This window comes from Camelus dromedarius, chromosome 10 (assembly GCF_036321535.1).
Source record: "Camelus dromedarius isolate mCamDro1 chromosome 10, mCamDro1.pat, whole genome shotgun sequence".
In the NCBI taxonomy this organism is placed as follows: Eukaryota; Metazoa; Chordata; class Mammalia; order Artiodactyla; family Camelidae; genus Camelus; species Camelus dromedarius.
This window is the reverse complement of record NC_087445.1, coordinates 77,046,024-77,063,748: the sequence shown is the minus strand read 5'-3', so window position 1 is coordinate 77,063,748 and position 17,725 is coordinate 77,046,024. Positions and strand designations below refer to the sequence as shown.

The 17,725-nt window shown below is 59.6% G+C and overlaps 1 protein-coding gene across 6 annotated transcripts in view; it reads left to right on the top strand.

Annotated features, from left to right (window-relative positions):
- The window catches only part of VAV2 (vav guanine nucleotide exchange factor 2), a 167,944-nt gene extending 153,635 nt beyond the window's left edge, over positions 1–14,309 (top strand). For 2 of the 6 annotated variants that reach the window (XM_064490738.1, XM_064490739.1), the window contains 9 exons: positions 696–823; positions 2,102–2,176; positions 3,442–3,494; positions 4,793–4,909; positions 4,992–5,079; positions 6,170–6,293; positions 7,095–7,181; positions 8,209–8,363; positions 12,116–14,309. In XM_064490738.1, coding sequence (XP_064346808.1) covers positions 696–823; positions 2,102–2,176; positions 3,442–3,494; positions 4,793–4,909; positions 4,992–5,079; positions 6,170–6,293; positions 7,095–7,181; positions 8,209–8,363; positions 12,116–12,163 — 875 coding nt within the window. In that variant the 3' untranslated portion in view covers positions 12,164–14,309. Of the gene's footprint in view, positions 1–695; positions 824–2,101; positions 2,177–3,441; positions 3,495–4,792; positions 4,910–4,991; positions 5,080–6,169; positions 6,294–7,094; positions 7,182–8,205; positions 8,364–12,115 lie in introns of all 6 variants that reach the window. The other 4 variants (XM_064490741.1, XM_031450915.2, XM_064490740.1 and 1 more) reach the window with 2 other exon arrangements.
- The last annotated feature ends 3,416 nt before the right edge of the window (positions 14,310–17,725 follow it).

The following is a 17,725-nucleotide window of genomic DNA, read 5'->3' as shown; positions in this document are numbered from 1 at the left end:
AGAGACCCCGAGCAGAGTCCAGACATCAGGATGCTGCTAGTGTCACCTTGCCATTGTCTCTGTCCCCTCGAGTCCCCCTTGCTCTGCAGTAGGAGCGGGGCCTGGGAGTGCCGAGAGCCGGAAGCCTCGTGTGTCACACGGCCCGAGCTCTGCTGGACAGAGTCTAAGCTAATCACGGACAGACACCACACAAAGCAGCTGTTGCTGCTGCCGGGGCCCCGGCCGGGGCGACCAGCCCTGACAGGCGCGGGCGCACGCGGGGCGGGGCCGCTCAGAGCAGGGCTCGGGCCAGGGGTGGCTGCAGGTCCTCGGGGCGCTCGGCTGGGTCCCCAGGTCCACCCAGAGCTGCCCCTTGGCAAGTGGCTGAGCCCAGCCCGCGCCTCTGACAGGAGGGGTTGCCCATCTGCCGCTCCGCGTGGCTGACCCCCAGTCACGGATCTGAAAGGTGTCTGGATGGAAACACACAGGGTGCTGTTTACCATAAGGAGATGCTGAATCTGTTAATTGCATAGTTTACTTCTGACATTTAACTAAGGGACGTGTGAGTCTTGTGGGAAGAAGGTAGGGAGGGGCGGTACAGGCCCTGCTCACTCGCCCAGGAGCCCTGAGAAGGCCACGGGGGCCAAGGTCAGCCTTGGGTGGGCTGCCACGAGGACAGAGTCACCGCCACATCCCTCTGGCCCTGTCGTCCGCAGGTCCCAAGATGGTGGCCGTGCAGAATTACCACGGCAACCCCGCTCCCCCGGGGAAGGCGGCCCTGACCTTCCAGACGGGCGACGTGATCGAGCTGCTGAGAGGGGACCTCGAGTCTCAGTGGTGGGAGGTGGGTACTGGGCCTGGAAGGGTCGGGGTCCCCCGCTGCCCCTCTGCTTCCCCACTGCCCCGGGCAGGGGCCGGTTTGGGGCGTAAGACCACCGGGGTGGAGAGGCGTGGGCTGTCAGCAAGGCCGGAGGCCTCAGGGTGTTTGCTTGGACGGGGTAGGGAGAGGCCCTCCTCCTGGTGTCCAAGCCCCTTCCCCACGGTTTGCCTCCTGCCTTCGCTGGGTCCTGCACACCATCCCCAAGGCTCCACCCAGGCCATGCCACACCCTCCCGGCTCCACACCCCGCCCCAGCGCAGGCCAGCATCACCATGCTTGGCACCATGGCCGAGAACCCCCAGCGCCCTCCCCTAGGAAGCCCATCTGGTGCAGGGGACAGACGTGGACTCAGACAGGTCCGTGTGGTGGTTTACGCTTCTGAGCCTTGACACCTACTGTTCTGGGTGTAAGGCTCAGTAAAGTGGAGCCGTCAGCACCGCCCCTCTCCCAGGTGCCGGAGCTCCAGGGAGCCTGAGGCCCCCGAGGGTCTGCACGGTGCCATGGGAGCCCGGGGCGCTTACCTGGCGTGAGCGACCAGGGCTGCCCTGCTCGGGGCCAATGCCGGTGCCGGGTGCTGGTCCAGGTGCTGTTACTGTTGCCATTGTTGCATGGCGGGCCTTGTCACTACATGTTTACTTATGAACTTGCTGCGCTAGACTGTGCCTCATAACGGGAGATTTGGGAGCTGAGAAGCCTTCTGTGGTACCACAGTCTTCCCACGCTGACCCCAGCCACCAAGTTCCCCTCCCCAAGTGTGACCAGGGCCATCAGGTTTGGGTGGCCTTGCAGAGACGCTTTGCCGACGTGAACGTAGGGGGCTGAGGGGGAGGGTCTTCCAGGCAGAGGGAACAGGGAGATGAAGCAGCCGCCCCCAGACCCTCCAAGGCAGCGCTGCGTTTTGCTGACACCCCCGTCCGCGCGCCCCTCATGGCTTGGACGGGGCCGGTGTGGATGAGAGAAAAGGGCTGGCCGGAGATGGGTCTCGGTCCCAGGGCCAAGCAAATCGTTCACCTTCCCTGGGCCTCAGTGTCCTTATCTGTGAAGTGGGGATGCCTCTCACCTTCCTGCCCAAAATGGTTGTGAGGTCAGCTGAGGTCACAGCAGGGCCGTGATGCTCTGACAGGCTTGTCAGGGACACGCCTTGTCCTCCTTAGGATAAGCTGAGTGCTGACAAAACTCCGCTCCTCCCCCCGCCACAGGCCAGGCCAAGTCCCGCTGGCCCTGATCATCTGTCCCCTTCCAGGGTCGGCTGGTGCAAACCAGGAAGTCAGGTTACTTCCCGAGCTCATCCGTGAAGCCCTGTCCCGTGGATGGAAAGGTGAGTGCTTCCCACAGAAGCTTCTGGACACGGAGGCCAGGGTGCCGTGGGTGCTGAGAGCTGTCTCCTCACTCGGGATGTCCTGGACTTGTTCAGGCCGCTGTGAGCTGGCCCCGGAGCTGCGAGGGGGTCATCTGCCCAGAGAGGAGATGGGTGGGGGTCCAAGGGGCAGGGGTGCCCTCCTGTGGGGAGAACTCGGCCAGTGAGTGTTATAATTCATCGTGGTTTTAAAAACTAAAAGGGCATCTTTGTAGCAGGTGCAACGGAGCAAAACTCAGCTGCCTTTCTCTGAATCTCAGGATCGTTTATATTCCAAACAAGGATCCGGGCTAGATGTTAGGACATTTGGGAAAAAGGCAGTATGGGGTCCCTTCCGTCCAGGTGCTGCAAAGCAAGTAACTCCTGTTAGAAAAGGCACCAGGCTGTCAGCCTTGAATGTGCTGCGCCCCCGGCCCTGCGCCCCGAGAGGAAAGGCAGCTCAAAGTAAGGCAGTGAGACTTCTCCCGAAGGGGCAGGGGCGGGTGCCTGACCCCAGGCAGCCCGGCTCCGCCCACCGGGCCCTGCCCGGCCTCTGGCCCCATGGCCCAGTTGAAGGAGAAAGCGTTTTGGACAGGCTTTGCAGACAGGTCAAGGGACCAACAGCAGAGGAGGAAGAGTGTCACTAACTCACGGGGTGGGCTGGCAGGTGCTCTGCCCTGGGCTTGCTTCCCCGTCTGCATGGTGAATGGAGTGGGGAGTAGTCCGCAAGGCTTTACCCAGCCTGGGGCTCAGTGAGGGGAGGCCACGGTGGGGACGCTGGCCGGTGAGGCCCAGCGTGGGGTCTGGAGGGCTCCAAGGCTTGCCTGCACACGTGGCCTTCCACCTGCAGGCCAAGCTGCCCAGTGCCGGCCCTCGGGGTGGCAGGCAGCAGGGAACTCGAGCTGTGGGACGTGCTCCTGTCCACTGCTGAGGTCCCAGCAGGCTTCAGGCCGCTCCCCTCCCTGGGGATGAAATGCACTGTTAGTTGGATGCTATTCGTTCATTCACTCATTCCTTCCTTCCTTCATTCAATCAATCAAACCCACTGAGCATCTACACAGAGATGGTGAGTCCTAGCTGCTGCCCTCAGGGACCTCCCACTCCAGTGGCTCTGGGCCTGAGTCCACAGAAATCCTGGTAGCCAGTGCTGGGCCCCAGGGTCGGGCCACCGATGACAAGATGCCGCGGGTCCCCACCCTGTGGACAGCCCCTGGGGAGACATTAACCTGAGCGTTCTCTCCTGCCAGCCACCCATCAGCCGGCCGCCCTCCCGGGAGATCGACTACACCGCGTACCCCTGGTGAGTGGACCAGCGGGGCCCCTTCATTGTGGGGATGTGGCCCCTCCAAGGCCCTGGGCAGGCTGTGTCCAAGGTTGAGCCCCGCTGTGCACAGCCCCCTTCTCCCCTCCTCGCTCTGAAACCCTGGGAGCCTGGGGGAAATCTTCTCTACCTTGAGGCACCTGTTTCCGCGTAGATAAACAGATCATCAGGTTCGAACATCTGGGAGAATGAAACTCTTTTTTAACGGGCTCTTACTTGAGCTTCATCGTATAAAATATACGAGGAGGTATATTTAAGGCCAAAATGGTAATTGCGTATTTACTCACACGGAGGTTGACGAGAGCAGGGGGCTGTTTGATTAGTAAAACATGACGGTGGACGTGCTGGGTGTGAGTCTCAGATGCTGGTTGGCTGCGGGCTCACCGGCTGCCTGGAAATGACTGCCCGCAGTGCCCGCGGCTCCCTGTAGAAATGTGCCCCACGGCGGCCCCAGCAGTGGGCCCCTCTACCCAAGGAAGGTCTCCCCTCATGGTTTTCGGTTTGGGGTTTATCCCTGAAGCCACTCCGGGACCCCTGTGCCCAGCAGTGAAATGTGCCTGCAGCCTCGGTGTCCCCAGACTCCCTGGCACTGAGACTCAGCCCCGTCCATGTCTGCGACCCACAGGTGTGTTCAGTGCGTCGCTCTGGGTCTGCACTTGGGTCTAATGCGGAGGGTGGAGGGCTGACCTGGGACTCTCACTCGATGGGGTAACGCTCAGCTCAGAACTCTGGGATGCATCTGTTTGCAAAAGTCCCAGTTCAGCCTGGCAGGGAGTAGCAAATGGGGACACGCTTTGTTCCCGAGGTGAGGGTGGGGGTGGGCTTCACTCCCATAGAGCTGGAAGAAAAGCGTCGCGTCAGCCCACCCGGAACTCACTGATGGAGATGGTGGTGGTCTCCGGTGTGTTGCAACACAGAACAAAACCCCACAGGAGGCGTTTTTATTCACTGCTTTTTAATAGTGAAAACTTGCAGAAGAGGTTTGATGTAACGTCTGTTACGCTGAATGCCTCTCGCAGGCCCAGGGTTCTGGAGGGCGGAGGCCCTAGGGAACCCGGTGAGGTCTGAGGTCTGGCTGGGGTCCTTAACTCTCCCCAGCCGGCTTCCTCCTTGCGGGCTCTGCGCATGCGCGCGGGTGCCCCGGCCCCTCTCCTCCGGGCCCCGCCCCCGCTCGCCCCTCCTCCTGGGGGCGTGGCTTCGTGTCGCAGCAGGCTCTTCTGCAGGGCGGGGTGCCCTTCAGGCCGTGTCTGTGAACAGGCCCCGTTCCTCTGCTCCAGGTTTGCCGGCAACATGGAGAGGCAGCAGACCGACAACCTGCTCAAATCCCACGCCAGCGGGACCTACCTAATCAGGGAGCGGCCGGCCGAGGCGGAGCGCTTTGCCATTAGCATCAAGTATGTGGAGGCCTGGGGCGGGGGGTGGTCAGGGAGACCCTCCCCCAGTGCCGTTCCGAACCGCGCCGTGCTCTTGGCCCAGGTTCAACGACGAGGTGAAGCACATTAAGGTGGTGGAGAAGGACAGCTGGGTCCACATCACTGAAGCCAAGAAATTCGAAAGCCTCTTGGTAGGTGACCCCGGGTCTCCCGTGGCCTGGCCCTGAGGGCGAAAGGAGGACCCACGCCTCCCACCGCAGCCGTGCCTGCAGGCTGGCCTTGCAGGGGGGAGTCCCCCACCCCTGGGCTGGGGCGCAGTGTGGGAAGGGTCCAGGGAAACTGGTCTGGAAGGCACCTGGGAACAGCTAGGGCCTCCTTACTGCCCCCCACGTCAGGACTTCATCCCCCAAGTCCCATGGAGGACAGTGAGGGCCACCAGCACCCCAGCGCATTCACCCGAACCTTCTATCAGAACCAGAAACTGAGGCCCAAGGAGGCTCCATCCAGGGCCTGGCTGCCAGCCAACCTCGCACATCCGTGGCTTCCAGTGCCCACCTGCCACTGTCCCAGCCCAGCCAGAAAGCTCTTAAAGGCATTGTCCTTCTTAAGATGATCTTAAAGTGTGTCTTTGCTTAATTACTCGTGAGCCCATGGGACTAGAGCATGTAAGCTCTCAGACGCCCCGCAGTGGCCACAGAAGAGCACACAGTGAAAGGAAGTGCCCACAGTCCCCCCCAGACCCAGTGTCCCCATCTCAGGGTGAGTCCTCGCCACCTCTGAGTGCAGCCTGGGTGTGGCTTATATGTTCCCTTCTCAAACCAAGCCACGGCCATGCTGGACCCAAGGCTCAGTCTACTTCTTGACATCAGTGAGGCGGTTCCCTTCTTGCTCCTGCTGCAGCCGCCTGGCGTTCGGGCATGTGGATACGCTGGGATTCCTAGAAGCACTTCCCTGGTGTTGGACGTGTAGGGGTTTCCAGTTTTCCTCCATTGTCAAGTGTGCTGCAGGGAGCATCTGTGTCCATCCATCTCAGCATTCTTTTCTGATTTCTTTTTAGAAATGTTTGGGAGAGAAATTGCAGGATCAGAGGCCTTTGTGATACTGACCACCCACCCCCAGTCTGGGTACTGGTGGCAGGGAGAGGAGGAAGGGTAGTTCTTAGGGGTCAAGGAGATTAGTCCCTCGGCTGTGAACCTGAGGAGGTGGGAGAGGGAGGGCAGGGCATCTGGGAAGACTGCCTGGAGGTGGTGGCAGCAGTCAGTGAGTGTGTGCATCCTGCAGGAGTTAGTTGAGTACTACCAGTGCCACTCGCTCAAAGAGAGCTTCAAGCAACTGGACACCACGCTCAAGTACCCCTACAAGTCACGGGAACGCTCAGCCTCCAGAGCCTCCAGCCGGTCCCCAGGTAAGGCTGGGGGCTGGGTGTAAGGAAGGCTTCCCATGGGCTTTGCTGACCTAGGCCAGGAGCCCCTTCCCGTTTCCCACCCCTGGGAGCAGTGGCCCAGGCCCCCCAGCTCTTCACAACTCCCTCTTGAGCCAGGGTGCCCTGGTGGCCCCCCGTGACAGGTGGGGAGTGCCCGCTCTGAGTTGTTTGCTCCAAGTCTTGGTGCCTCTGCCTGGAGGCAGCGTGCAGAGAGAACAGGGCAGGTCTCTTCTGTCCTCAGATGTGTGGCTGTGCCCCAGCTCCCCAGGGGCCGCCACTGTGGTGGAGCCAGAGTCAGGACGTCTGTTTGCAGATGGGGCTCCAGGGGCCAGAGGGAGGAAGGGACAGGGTGGGCCCAGGGTCTTTGGCATCCAGCCCCCCGCTCTGACTTTGAGCCAGCTTGCTTCCTCCTGCTGCAGGGGCCTGCAGGACCGCGGGTCCCACCCGGGCAGAGCAGTCCAGGCGAGGAACAGTAGGCCTTTAGGGGACATCTGCTGCGAGCTGGACGAGGGGCTGGGCAATTTGCACATGTAGTTTCCTGGGTCCTCACTCGAGCCCGCCCGCTGGGAGGAGGCGGTCCAGGAAACAGGTGCAGGAGGTGGAGTGAGGGCAGCTCCGAAGCGGCCGAGCTGCGCCTGCGCCTGCGCCTGGGTGGGCCTCGAGGCCCGTGCTGTCCCGCCGCCCCCCCTGGGTCCCCGTCCCCACGGCCTGAGGCCGCGCCTGGGACCCCTTGCGGACGCTCCTCCGGACCCCTCTTTCACATTCTCTCTCGCCTCTTTGCAGCTTCCTGCGCTTCCTACAACTTTTCTTTTCTCAGTCCTCAGGGCCTCAGCCTTGCTTCTCAGGGCTCCTCCGCGCCCTTCTGGTCAGGTACCGCTGCCGTTCGGGGCGTGGGGGGGCCTGGCCTGTCGCCAGCTGCTTGGCGGGCCTGGCACGGGGCTGCCTGCCGGCCCACAGCCCCTGCCTGGATGGGCCCACAGCTGCCCGCAGCCTCTTGCGGGGCGGAGGGGGAGCGGGACAGGAAAGGAAGTGGCTCGGGAGGGGGCAGGGGCAGGGGCAGGGGGGCTGCTGCGGCACCTGTGGACAGTCAGGCTTGGCGCTGCCCTCACCTGACACGCTCACCCCTGTGACCACTCAGCTTATCAGCCGCTGTCCCCCGTTGCTCACTGGGGCTTTGCCTCTGGCAGCAGCAATCAGCCGGCAGCCACTCTGGGGGGAAGGTGGGAGCAGACCTGGGGCGGGCCCCCCGTGGCGGCAGTAAGGAGCACTTACAGGACTTGGGTGCAGGGGAACAGACCTCCAATGGCCCTCACCGCACGGCCCTCCGCTGCCAGAGTCACAGCCCTCCCGCAACTCCTACCATGTTTGCCCTCCCCTCGTGGTCGTGGTCATCTGCCTGTCAGGACTCCTGGGCCCTGGGCCAGGCTGCTCCAGCTGGGTTTCCAGTTTGGTTTGGGCTCTGGAACTGGAGATATGAGGGAAGTCGGGCACTGGTGCCATGGGGTCCAGTTCCAGGCACTTTGTCAGGGTGAAGGCTGGGAGCTGGGCAGAGGTCACTCAGCTGTCTGCTGGCCACGTGATGCCCATGCACTGGGCACACAGGAAGGCCCCGCAGGAGCAGGTCCGAGCGGCGGCATCTGCTCTCCTCCCCACGAGCACGCTTGCTGCCTGTGACGGCCCCTCTTGTGGTGGCCAGGCTCCGACCCCCTTGTCAGTGGAGCTCGGATAGGCCATGTTTCTCAGGGGCCCTGGGGTTAGAGCCTGGTCTGTCCCCCCAGGGCCTCTCTATTGGCAGCCTCCTCTGTGGGCACAGGGCCGGGCGCTGGGAGAGAGACCCGGCTTGGCCCGAAGGACCCCAGCCCTGCAGCCCTGTGACGCCACCCATCTCCCCCAGCAGTGTTCACGCCCCGCGTCATCGGCACGGCCGTGGCCAGGTACAACTTCGCCGCCCGGGACATGCGGGAGCTCTCGCTGCGGGAAGGCGACGTGGTGAAGATCTACAGCCGCATCGGCGGGGACCAGGGCTGGTGGAAGGGCGAGACCAACGGCCGGGTGAGTGGGCCGGCCCGGCCCCGGGGCCCCGCGTCCCTGCGGCGCTTGGGAGGGGGGCCTTCCGGCTCGGCCCCTGTGGGGGTCAGGCAGGCTGGCACCACAAAATGACCCTTCCCTCTTACCGCACCCAGGAGACTGGGTGTCCGCAGGCTCCATGAGCCAAGATCGCACAGTGAGGAAGGTGACTTCCTGGCTCAGATCTGGCCCCAGTCCTATCCTATGGTCCTTTGTGGCCACAGCAGGGGGACAGTGTGGGGTGCAGTCTTCCAGTCACTTGCATGTGGCCAACCCTCTTTGCAGGCAGGAAGGCCATGGGACCAAGAATAGCCCGGGTGTCCTCACTGACCTCCTGCCATTCCTTAAGGCCCAGTTTACACCCTAGTGAGATGGGAAGGGACATTCGGTGTCCCCACCCAGCCTGCGGCTCTGAGCCCCTGTGGCCACTTATCCTGGTCGCCTGTCTGGACCCCCAGACCTCCAGCTGCCTGTTGGCAGTCACGCAGCAGGGGGCCGGAGCTCCATGAACCACGCGTTAGGAGACATGGCGCTCTCCTGGGAGCTGCGGCTGCCCGCAGACTTGACCAGACTTGGCCAGACTTGGCTCCCATCACTCACCATTCCTTTACCAGGTGGCAAGAACTGGCTTGCCTCCACCTAGCATGGTGTCTGTCTCTTGGAGGCCCTCGGGTCGGATCCATTTTCCATCTGCCGCTGGGTCCTAGGCAGCCAACCTAGAGAGCTGGGGCCACTAGCTCGCAAAAGTAGGAGGCACCTGGAGCTGTGATTTATAAGCACACACTTGGGCCCTCGCCCCAGCTGTGAAGGCAGCCAGTTCCCCAGGTGATGTCCGTGCAGAGTTCGGTCCTAGAACCACTGACTTAGAGTGCTGCTGGGTACCCCTGGGACTGAAACCCGGCTGCTGTGAAATGTCTCTTCTCTGGCAGTTCTTGCTGTGACGTCCACTTCACCTGCCAGAAGAGAGGCACGAGCTCTTTGTAGGGATCAGTGTTTCGCGTGGCACACTTTTTTCTTTCTTGTATGACTTTCAACTTCTCTGTATTCTTGTATTTAAGATAGCTGTGCAATAAAATCTTCTCATGAATGGACTTCTACGAGCAAATCTGATCTGACAGCATTTGCCTTTTAACTAGTGTTTGTGGCCCATTTACGTTTAATGTAAGCACTGAGATAATTTAGATTTTAATGCATCATCTGTTCATTTTCTGTTTGCGACACCTATTCCTTATTTTGTCTTTTCTTTCCTACTTTCGGATTGGTCAGTTTTTCTATTCCACTTCTCGCTCCTTTGCATAGTTTGCTAGTTACACATTCTTTTCCTGTTCCTTAAGCGGTTACCCTGGAGGTTGCAATGTGCACTTTGACTTCTGAGAGACCACCTTAAGTTAGTGCTTTCACCGCTTCCCAGACAACGCAAGGACCTTAGAACCTTTGACTACATTAATTTTCTTCCCAATTTTTGTGCAGGTATTGTCATGTACCTTATTTGACATATTTTTTAACCCCGTAAGACGTTATTGTTGTTTTAAACCATTAACGTTCATTTCGAGTTACCTCTGTACCTTGCCCAGGGCTGCGCCTTCCTCCCTGCGTTGTTGTGTTTCCACCCAAAACCACATTCGTGGTGCTTGAAGTTTCCTTTCCTTCGTATGATTTTTAGTGAGGGTCTGCTCGATTTTTGTTGGATCTGAATACATCTTTATTTCACTTTCTTTTTTAAAATGTTTTCATTATAAAATGTTTGTAATTTGTTTTGATACAATTTCAAATTGAAAGAAAAGTTGCAGTCGTATGAAGGACTCCCATACACCCAGATTTACCAGTTAAGAATGGTTTGCCCACTTGGCTTTTCATTTGCATTCTCTGTGTGTATGTGCGTTTATTTTTCCCTAAACCATCTGAGAGTCAGTCTCAGAAATCATAGCCCTTTACGCGTAAAGAAATTCAGTGTGCGATTCCTGAGATCAAGGACGTTTCCCTTTGATACGAGTGTCTAACCCACTCAGACTTCACAGCTGTCCCAGTCGTGTCTGGTGCTGCCTTTGTTGGCCATGACCCTCAGCTCTCTTTAATCTGGGAAGGTCCTCAGCTTCTCTCTGTCTTGCATGCCTTTGCCACTGTGAAGGGTGTGGGCCAGTTATCTTTGTGGACTGTGCGTCCGTTCAGGTTGGTGTGACATTTCTTCACGATTGGGTTGAGGTGGTAGTTTTTGGTGGGCACAGCACAGTGGGGACGTTGTGTCTTTGTCAGTGCTGCAGTGTCCTGGCGAGAGGCTCACGGTGTCAGTTTGTCCCATTATTACAAAAGTGACTTTGATCACCGGGTTAAGGCGGTGTCTGCCACGTTTCTCCACCGTAAAGCGGCGGTAATTCTTAAGTAACGTGCAGGCAGGGTAGTAGTTTGAAATCAGATGAGCGTGCCTCCCTCATCACACTTTGGCCGCTAGCTTCATCGTGCATCGATGCCCTTCGCCTCTCCAGTTACCTCTGTCGGCGTGGACGGTGCTGACTCCCCGTTACTTCCCGTAGACGTGTTAGCGGGCCTCCTGCTGCGGGGAAACGCTTTCTCTGCTCCCCTTCGTCGCTGTCTCCCAGGAGTCAGTCGTCTCCCCAGTGAGGCCTGCTTCCTTCTTGTGAGCAGTTGTATCGAGTTCACTTTTGAAGGGCGTTTTTACTGGCTTTAGAATGCCAGGCGGGAAGACCTTTCATTTCAGCACTTTGAGGATGTCACTCCGTGGTCACCAGGCCCCCGTCATTTCCGTGGAAGAGTCAGTCCACGTTCTTACTGGGGCCCCTTTGCAGGAAGTGTCTGCGCGACTCCCCTCCAGGCTCTGTGCTGGAAAAAACAAGCCTTTGTTTCTCATCGTTTTGTTACCGTGCGCCTGGCGCGCTCTTCTCCGCGTCTGTTCCGTCCGAGGTTCGCGGAGATTCTGGAGCGTGCGGCTTGGTGTCCTGCATCAGCTTGGGAGATTTCTTCAGAGGCCGCGTCTGCTCCTGTCCCTCTTTTCTCCCTTTGGGGCTCAGTCCGCGTGGATGCGGGGTCGTCTTCACCACGGCCTCTGTGTTGTTTACGCTGTTACGTGTCTTCCATTTACTGTCTCTGGATTTCCATCTAGCTATTTTTTACTCCAGTTTGTTCGTCTTTTCTGCTTTGTCTCATCGGCTCTTAAATCCTTTCAGTAATTTCAGTCATTGTATCTTCCAGGTCTAGGATTTCTATTTGATTTCTGGTTTCAGCTCTCAGGTGAAATTCTCTGCTTTTCCGTCAGCTTTCTGCAGCACACGGGTTAGCGCTATTTACCTGTCCGGACGGGTGGCTCCGACGTCTGGACGCCCTGCCGGCTGGCTTCCGTGGTCCGCACTCTCTCTTGCGCTCTTGCCCTTGGTCCTCGCTGGCGCTGAGCTTGCGTCTGAAACACCGCAGAAGCCGTAGATGACCTTACTTGCCTCCAGAGAGGGTTTAACTTTTTCCAGTTGGCAGCCATTGAGGGGGGCAGGTCATCTTAAACTGCCCAGGGCTGGCGCATTTCAGAGTGACCCCTGCCCCGGCGCTGCGGCCCCACCAGGCTCTCAGCCTCTTCGCCGGGGCCTCTCTTGGGGCGGACCTGCCTTAGAACACCGGCCTCTTAAGGCTCCCCAGCCTCCACAAGCCCCGGCTTGGCCTCACCTTGGAACACCTGCAGGCACGCGCACGCGCACACGCACGTGCTTACGTGAGTCCGCCGTCTTTTTCAGATCGGCTGGTTTCCTTCAACGTACGTAGAAGAGGAGGGCGTCCAGTGACAGCAAGTGTGCGGCCGGGACTTGCGGACTTTCTCGGAGGAGTTGCTCCAGCTCTGAAGTCTGCCTCTAGCCCGTGACTCGGAGGGGAGTTGCCCGCCAACCTTGCAGCCTTCCACAGCCCGTGGGGGAGGGGGTGCTCGAAGTCCTGCACGTGGACGGTCCTGCCATCAGCCTGCCCCAGGCGGCCTGTCCTGGGTACGCTGCTTGTACATAGAGGGGATCCAGGCCAGCCCTGCTTGCCTGCCACCACCAGTGTGCTGAGGAGAGGGAGCACCAGTGGCACCCGAGCCAGGTGCTGGGTGACCGCTGAGGCCAGAGCACGCCTTGCTCCTGTCCCGTTGAGATGGCCCTCGGGAGCCTAGGTCTGAATAGCAGATGCTGGTGGGGGAGGGCTGGGGACTGCAGAGGGGACCTTCCCCTGGCCCCTCCTGCTCAGGCTCTGGACCCTCAGCCCTCCTGCTTCCTGCTGCTCCCAGGGGGAGGCTTCAGGCCTTGAGAGGCAGAAGGGACTGCAGCCAGGCTGCGGCCCCTGCCCGGCCCCAGCTGTGCGTGGTACGGAGGAGGAGAGCGTGGTGAGGGCCTGTGCGGCCCCCGACCCCCCACGGACGTCTGCACCGGGGGCGTGCGGAGGCCCCCGGGGCAGGCCGCGCTCTCGGGGGAGCCAGAGGGACGTCGCCGACCCTGCCCCCAGTCAGTGGTACTGCCCTTTGCCCCGCGTCCTTGGTGTGTCTGTCCTGTCCTGCTGCCAAGTGGCTGCGGCCTTTGTAACCCTGATGTGGGCGGGGAAGAAAGCGGGGTTCCCCCTCGCTCGGCCTCTGCTGCTCACCCGCCTCCCCTGGAGGAGGCTCCCCACTGCTCCCAGGCAGGCGGGCCCTCTGGGCCTCCCGTGTCCTGCAAGGTGGCCCCTGAGGGTCTCCCCAGCCTTTGCACAGATGTTGGTTCTAGCCTTGGCAAGTTTTTCTTCCAAGGGCTCCTGCCGCCCACAAAACGGGACCGTGGCCAGCCGAAATAAGTGCTCTTGGGGGTGGCTCCACCCCCTGAACTCCCCCTCCTCACTCCTCCTGGCCCTTGACCTCTGACCCTGTTCCCTCTGCCCGGACGTTGCATGAGACCTAGTGACCCTGTCTCCTCCGAGCTCCGCGCCAAAGCTGCAGTGAGACCCGGGCTCTGTGGCTCGCCTTCTCCCTTCGATCAGCTGCACGAGACTGGGTGTCGTGAGGGCTGGATCTTGCCGGCCTGGGCGCTGGTGGCCTCTCTGCGGCCGGGGGTTCTCCTGAGTCGCTCACCCAGCCAGCATCCTGGTGTGGGGAGGAGATGGGGAGGGGTCCGAGAGTAGCAAGGAGGAGGGGAGGCAGCCAGTGACGGCTTGGAAGTGAGGGTGACAGGACTGCGTTTGGGGGCCGTGGGGGAAGAAGGGGAAGGAAGACTTTTCCCCGGAGAGAGCAGGCCTGAACCCCTGTCATTGGGGCGCAGCCAGCACTTTGCGCCCGACCTTGCCCGGTTGGCCCGGCCGTGAGCCCGGGACGGGAGAGGAGGAAGGCGGCCTGCCTCTTGTGTTTACGGTTGTCAGAAAGGTTTTGGCTTTGGTTTTTGTTGTTGGGTTTTGTTTTGTTTCGTTTTTGGTTTGGCTTGTTTGCTTTTTAAGGGGGGAAAAAGGCTTGTGATTATTTCATCCAAAGCTCCCATTTTCTATCTGTGAATAAGAAGGAAGAGATTTTATCAGACAAGAGATTAACGTATATTTGAGATCATCATGAAACAAGGTGTCATGGTAACAACACTGAGAAAACCTGATTTGGAACCCTGGTTCTTGTGAATGTTTTGTTTTGTTTTTGTTTGTTCTGAAACCTGGATTCGGTTTGCTTTGGTTTTGCACTGCAGGGTGCGGGCGGAGAGGAGGGCTGGGTGGAGGCTGGGGTCCGGGTGGTTTTGGCAGGAGACCAGGAGACGGGATGCCCTCAGGGGGGCTGCGGACCCGGGGCCTGAGATTAGCTGTGAACACTTAGGAGCCCGATGCATGCGGGTCAGGGATCTGGGGGTCCTGCAGCTGGTGGTGACCCCAAATGGAATACAGACTGTACATTTGCCAATAGGTTTTTTCAGACCACGGTTTTTACTGCAAATAAACCCGAATTCTTTTCTGCAAGAGTGACTGGTCTTTCGTGGTGGGGGGGAGAGGGTGGCCGGATTCCTGTGTCCAGCAGGGTCTTCCCTGTGGGGATGCTGTTGGCCCAGGGGACAGTGGCCTGGGTCAGATGTGGGGCTTGGGGTGGCTCAGCCCCAGCACAGGTTGGGGGTCCGGACAGCACAATGATGCCAGGCCACCGACCAGGCAGCTCCAGGCTGGCCCCGTGCCACGGGCCCCCCCGTGCAGGTCCTGTGACTCCTCCAGCAGCTGCTGAGGCGGCGTCACTGTCTTCCCGTTTGGGTGGGACTCAGACCCCAGCCCTGACACTTGGATATGTCCTTGAACTCCTGAACCTATTTGTTTATATATACATGTTGGAGATAAAAATAGGCTCTCCAGAGGGTGGGTCTGTGGCTTATGATAGAGAAAATCAGAATAGTGTGGTAAAGACGGCTTGCTCCCCGATGGAGAAGCAGTCCAGAGGCAGTGGTCCAGGGTGGCTTGGAGCCCACCCCCACTCCAGACTCCTCTCATCTTCAGCCTGCACTTCCCTCATAGTTGCTTCGTGGTCCAAGGTGGCTGCTGGAGCTCCTGCCATTGAGTCCATGGCTAGAAGTGGAATTTGGTGCAGCATTTCCCCTTCCCCTCCTGACCACCCCTGGTTGCACTAGAGGCTAGAGATACAGGACCTGGGTTGGGTGCACAGCCTGGAGAATGTTGGGTCCTATTACTGAGAAGACAGGTCCACCTTAGGGTGGTGAAGGTCAAGGGAGCCTTGGAGCTGGGTGTACATCTGGCGCTCGGCAGATGTCAGTTTTAGTTACGGACAAGGGAGGTGAGTGCAGATGTTTGAGGCAACACAGGTGGAGAGCCTTGGAGCTTGCCCCCGGCCCTGGTCTCAAGGACCCGGAGCCCCAGCGCCTGACTCAAGCTGGTGCCCCTGAGAACCAGATGGGAGGGTCACCCCCGACCCCCGCACCCCAGGGAACTTCTCAGGCCTGAGAGGCCCAGTTGTCCCAACACCACCTCCCCTGAGAGCCGGCCTCCAGTTCTGCGTTCTCGCGTCCACGCATGGGGGGAAGGAAAAGCCTGGACCTTGCTGACCAGCTCCTGCATCAGCACTCGGCTGCCCTGAGCAAGGGCTGAGCGAGCTTGGGCAGCTCTGGCGGAAGCCCCAGGCCGGGAAGCAGAGAGCTGTGGAGGCCTGAGGGGCAGCTGCAGGCGGATCTGGGGGCACCAGGGGCTGGGGCTTCGGGGGAGGGCGCCCCACCTGCTGTGAGGCCCGGACAGGAAAGGGTGGGAAGCCTCAGGCCTGCGTGTGGCCGGGGGAGGCCCAGCAGGGAGGAGGGGCCTGCCTGCCCAGGGCTGCCCCTCGGCTGCTGGGAAGCAGATCGGAGCTGGGCTCTCAGAGGGCAGCGAGCATCGTGCCCCTTAATTCTGACACCTGTGAGTTCCCGGAGGGCAGGGCCAGCCTGGAGGCTGCTGTGTCCAGAATTTCAGAAACACTTCTTGGATGAAAGATGGAAACAGCCTATCTTCTGAGGTGACGTGGACATCCCCCTCCACCCCTAGTCCTCCGCCACCAACTCAGGAACGCCGCGGGAAACGCCGAGTGCGAGCCTGGGCTCGGAAGAAGGAGAGACATGGAGCAGAGTAGAGGCAGGAGCCGCCACCAGGGCAGCCTCTGGGCTCTTGGGCCGTCTGGGGTGAGAACTGGGATTCTAACACCCGCGGCATTAGCCCGGGTCCCCGGAAGCCAGCAGCCAGACTGGGCCCTGCATAAAGCCGAGATCTCAGAGAACTCCCCCATCACGGACACGTGGATAACACGTGGGTAAAACCAAAATCATGGGCCAGGACAAATGTTTTCATGTGTTTTTACCATTCCAGAAACAAAGGAATGAAAAGGCACTGCACACTCCGGGACAAATCAACACAGAATGGTTAACCCTTGACTTCGAAGATAAGATGAAAAATCCACTGGGCAGCAAGCAAAAGATTGAGTGCCTTACAAGGAGTCATTTGCGTTTGCCTTAGATGTCACCCGGGCACATTCGGTGCCACAAAGTCCTCCTGAAAAGAAAGAGGGGCCCCGGGGTTTATGCTCACAGAGTCGCTGAGATGTAAGTTGGCAGGCAGGCAGTTCCCAGCCCTCAGACCTCAGGGGCCGCTGTGCGCGAAGACGCCGCTTGTGCAGAGAAATGAGCAAACCTGAGGCCGCATTTGAGCCAGGTGAGTGGGAAAGCCACACCGCGGGTTTGGGGGTGAATAAGTGCAGGAACCAGCCTTGACCGAGGGGAAGGTTTGGTTACAGCACCTGGTAACGAGATAATAACGAGAGTAGAAACGATTTCAGGAAAGGTAGCTGGAAAGAGAAAAAGCCAAAAGGTAGGAGGCCATGTGGGCGCACTACCTTTCTCATCTTTTCCAGGTAAAAGTCAAGAGATGTCTTAGAACCTGAAAACGGATGGAGGTGTGAGGACGCTGAAGAGCACAAAGATCAGCGCTCAGAGAGATGAGGTAATGAACGAAAAGCGGGTGGAGTTGAGCGGAAGCGTTGAGAGGAGGAAGCAGCGTCCTCTGAGCACGGCGGCCGGGGCGGAGGTGACGAGTGTGTCCGGAGAGAAGAGGCGTGGTGTCCGTCTCCAGCAGGACGTGCGTGGGCTGGTCTGTTGCTGCTGGACAAAATTTCCATAAACAGAGGCCCAGAGCAGCACACACTGGTCCTCCCGCCCTGTCGGTTACAGGAGTCCCGAGCGGGTCCCCCTGGGCTGAACCCGAGGTGCGGCCCGGGTGTGTCTCTCTGGAGGCTCTGGGGGAGAATCCACTTCCTTGCCTTTCCAGCTTCCAGAAGCTGCCGGTCCTTCCATGGACCGTGGGCCCTTCCTCCATCTTCAAAGAGACACAGTTGGCATCTCCGACCCTTCTGTCGTCACATCTGTCTCCCTCTGACCACAGCTGGGAAAGGCTCTCGTGTGATTAGACTGGCCCCACCCAGATCATCCAGGAAACCCCTCCCATCTCAAGGTCCTTAGCTTTCATCACATTTGCCACGAGAGGTCATGCAGCCACAGGTGCCAGAGGTTAGGATGTGGACGGTCCCTCTGGGGGGCCATCATCCTGCCTACAGCAGCAGATTAGATGCTCTAACCGGTCTTCCTTGTAAACACAACAGAATCGGTGGGGAAATAGTTCTGATTTCATCAGAGCTGGTAACAAGCAACACACAGAGGCCAGAAGGTAGGTGAGGGCGGGAGTCCAGAGAGGTCAGCGGTCTCTGCTCGTGGGTGCGTGCCCAGGTGGGTGAGCTCTACCGGGTGCGGAGCCTGGCCGGGTGTGGGGGCGGCGGGGTGAAGCCCAGCACTGCGCCCCCAGAGCACCAAGTCTAATAGATGTGCCCTGTTTAAAAGCTGGGACGCCAGTGGACCTCGCCA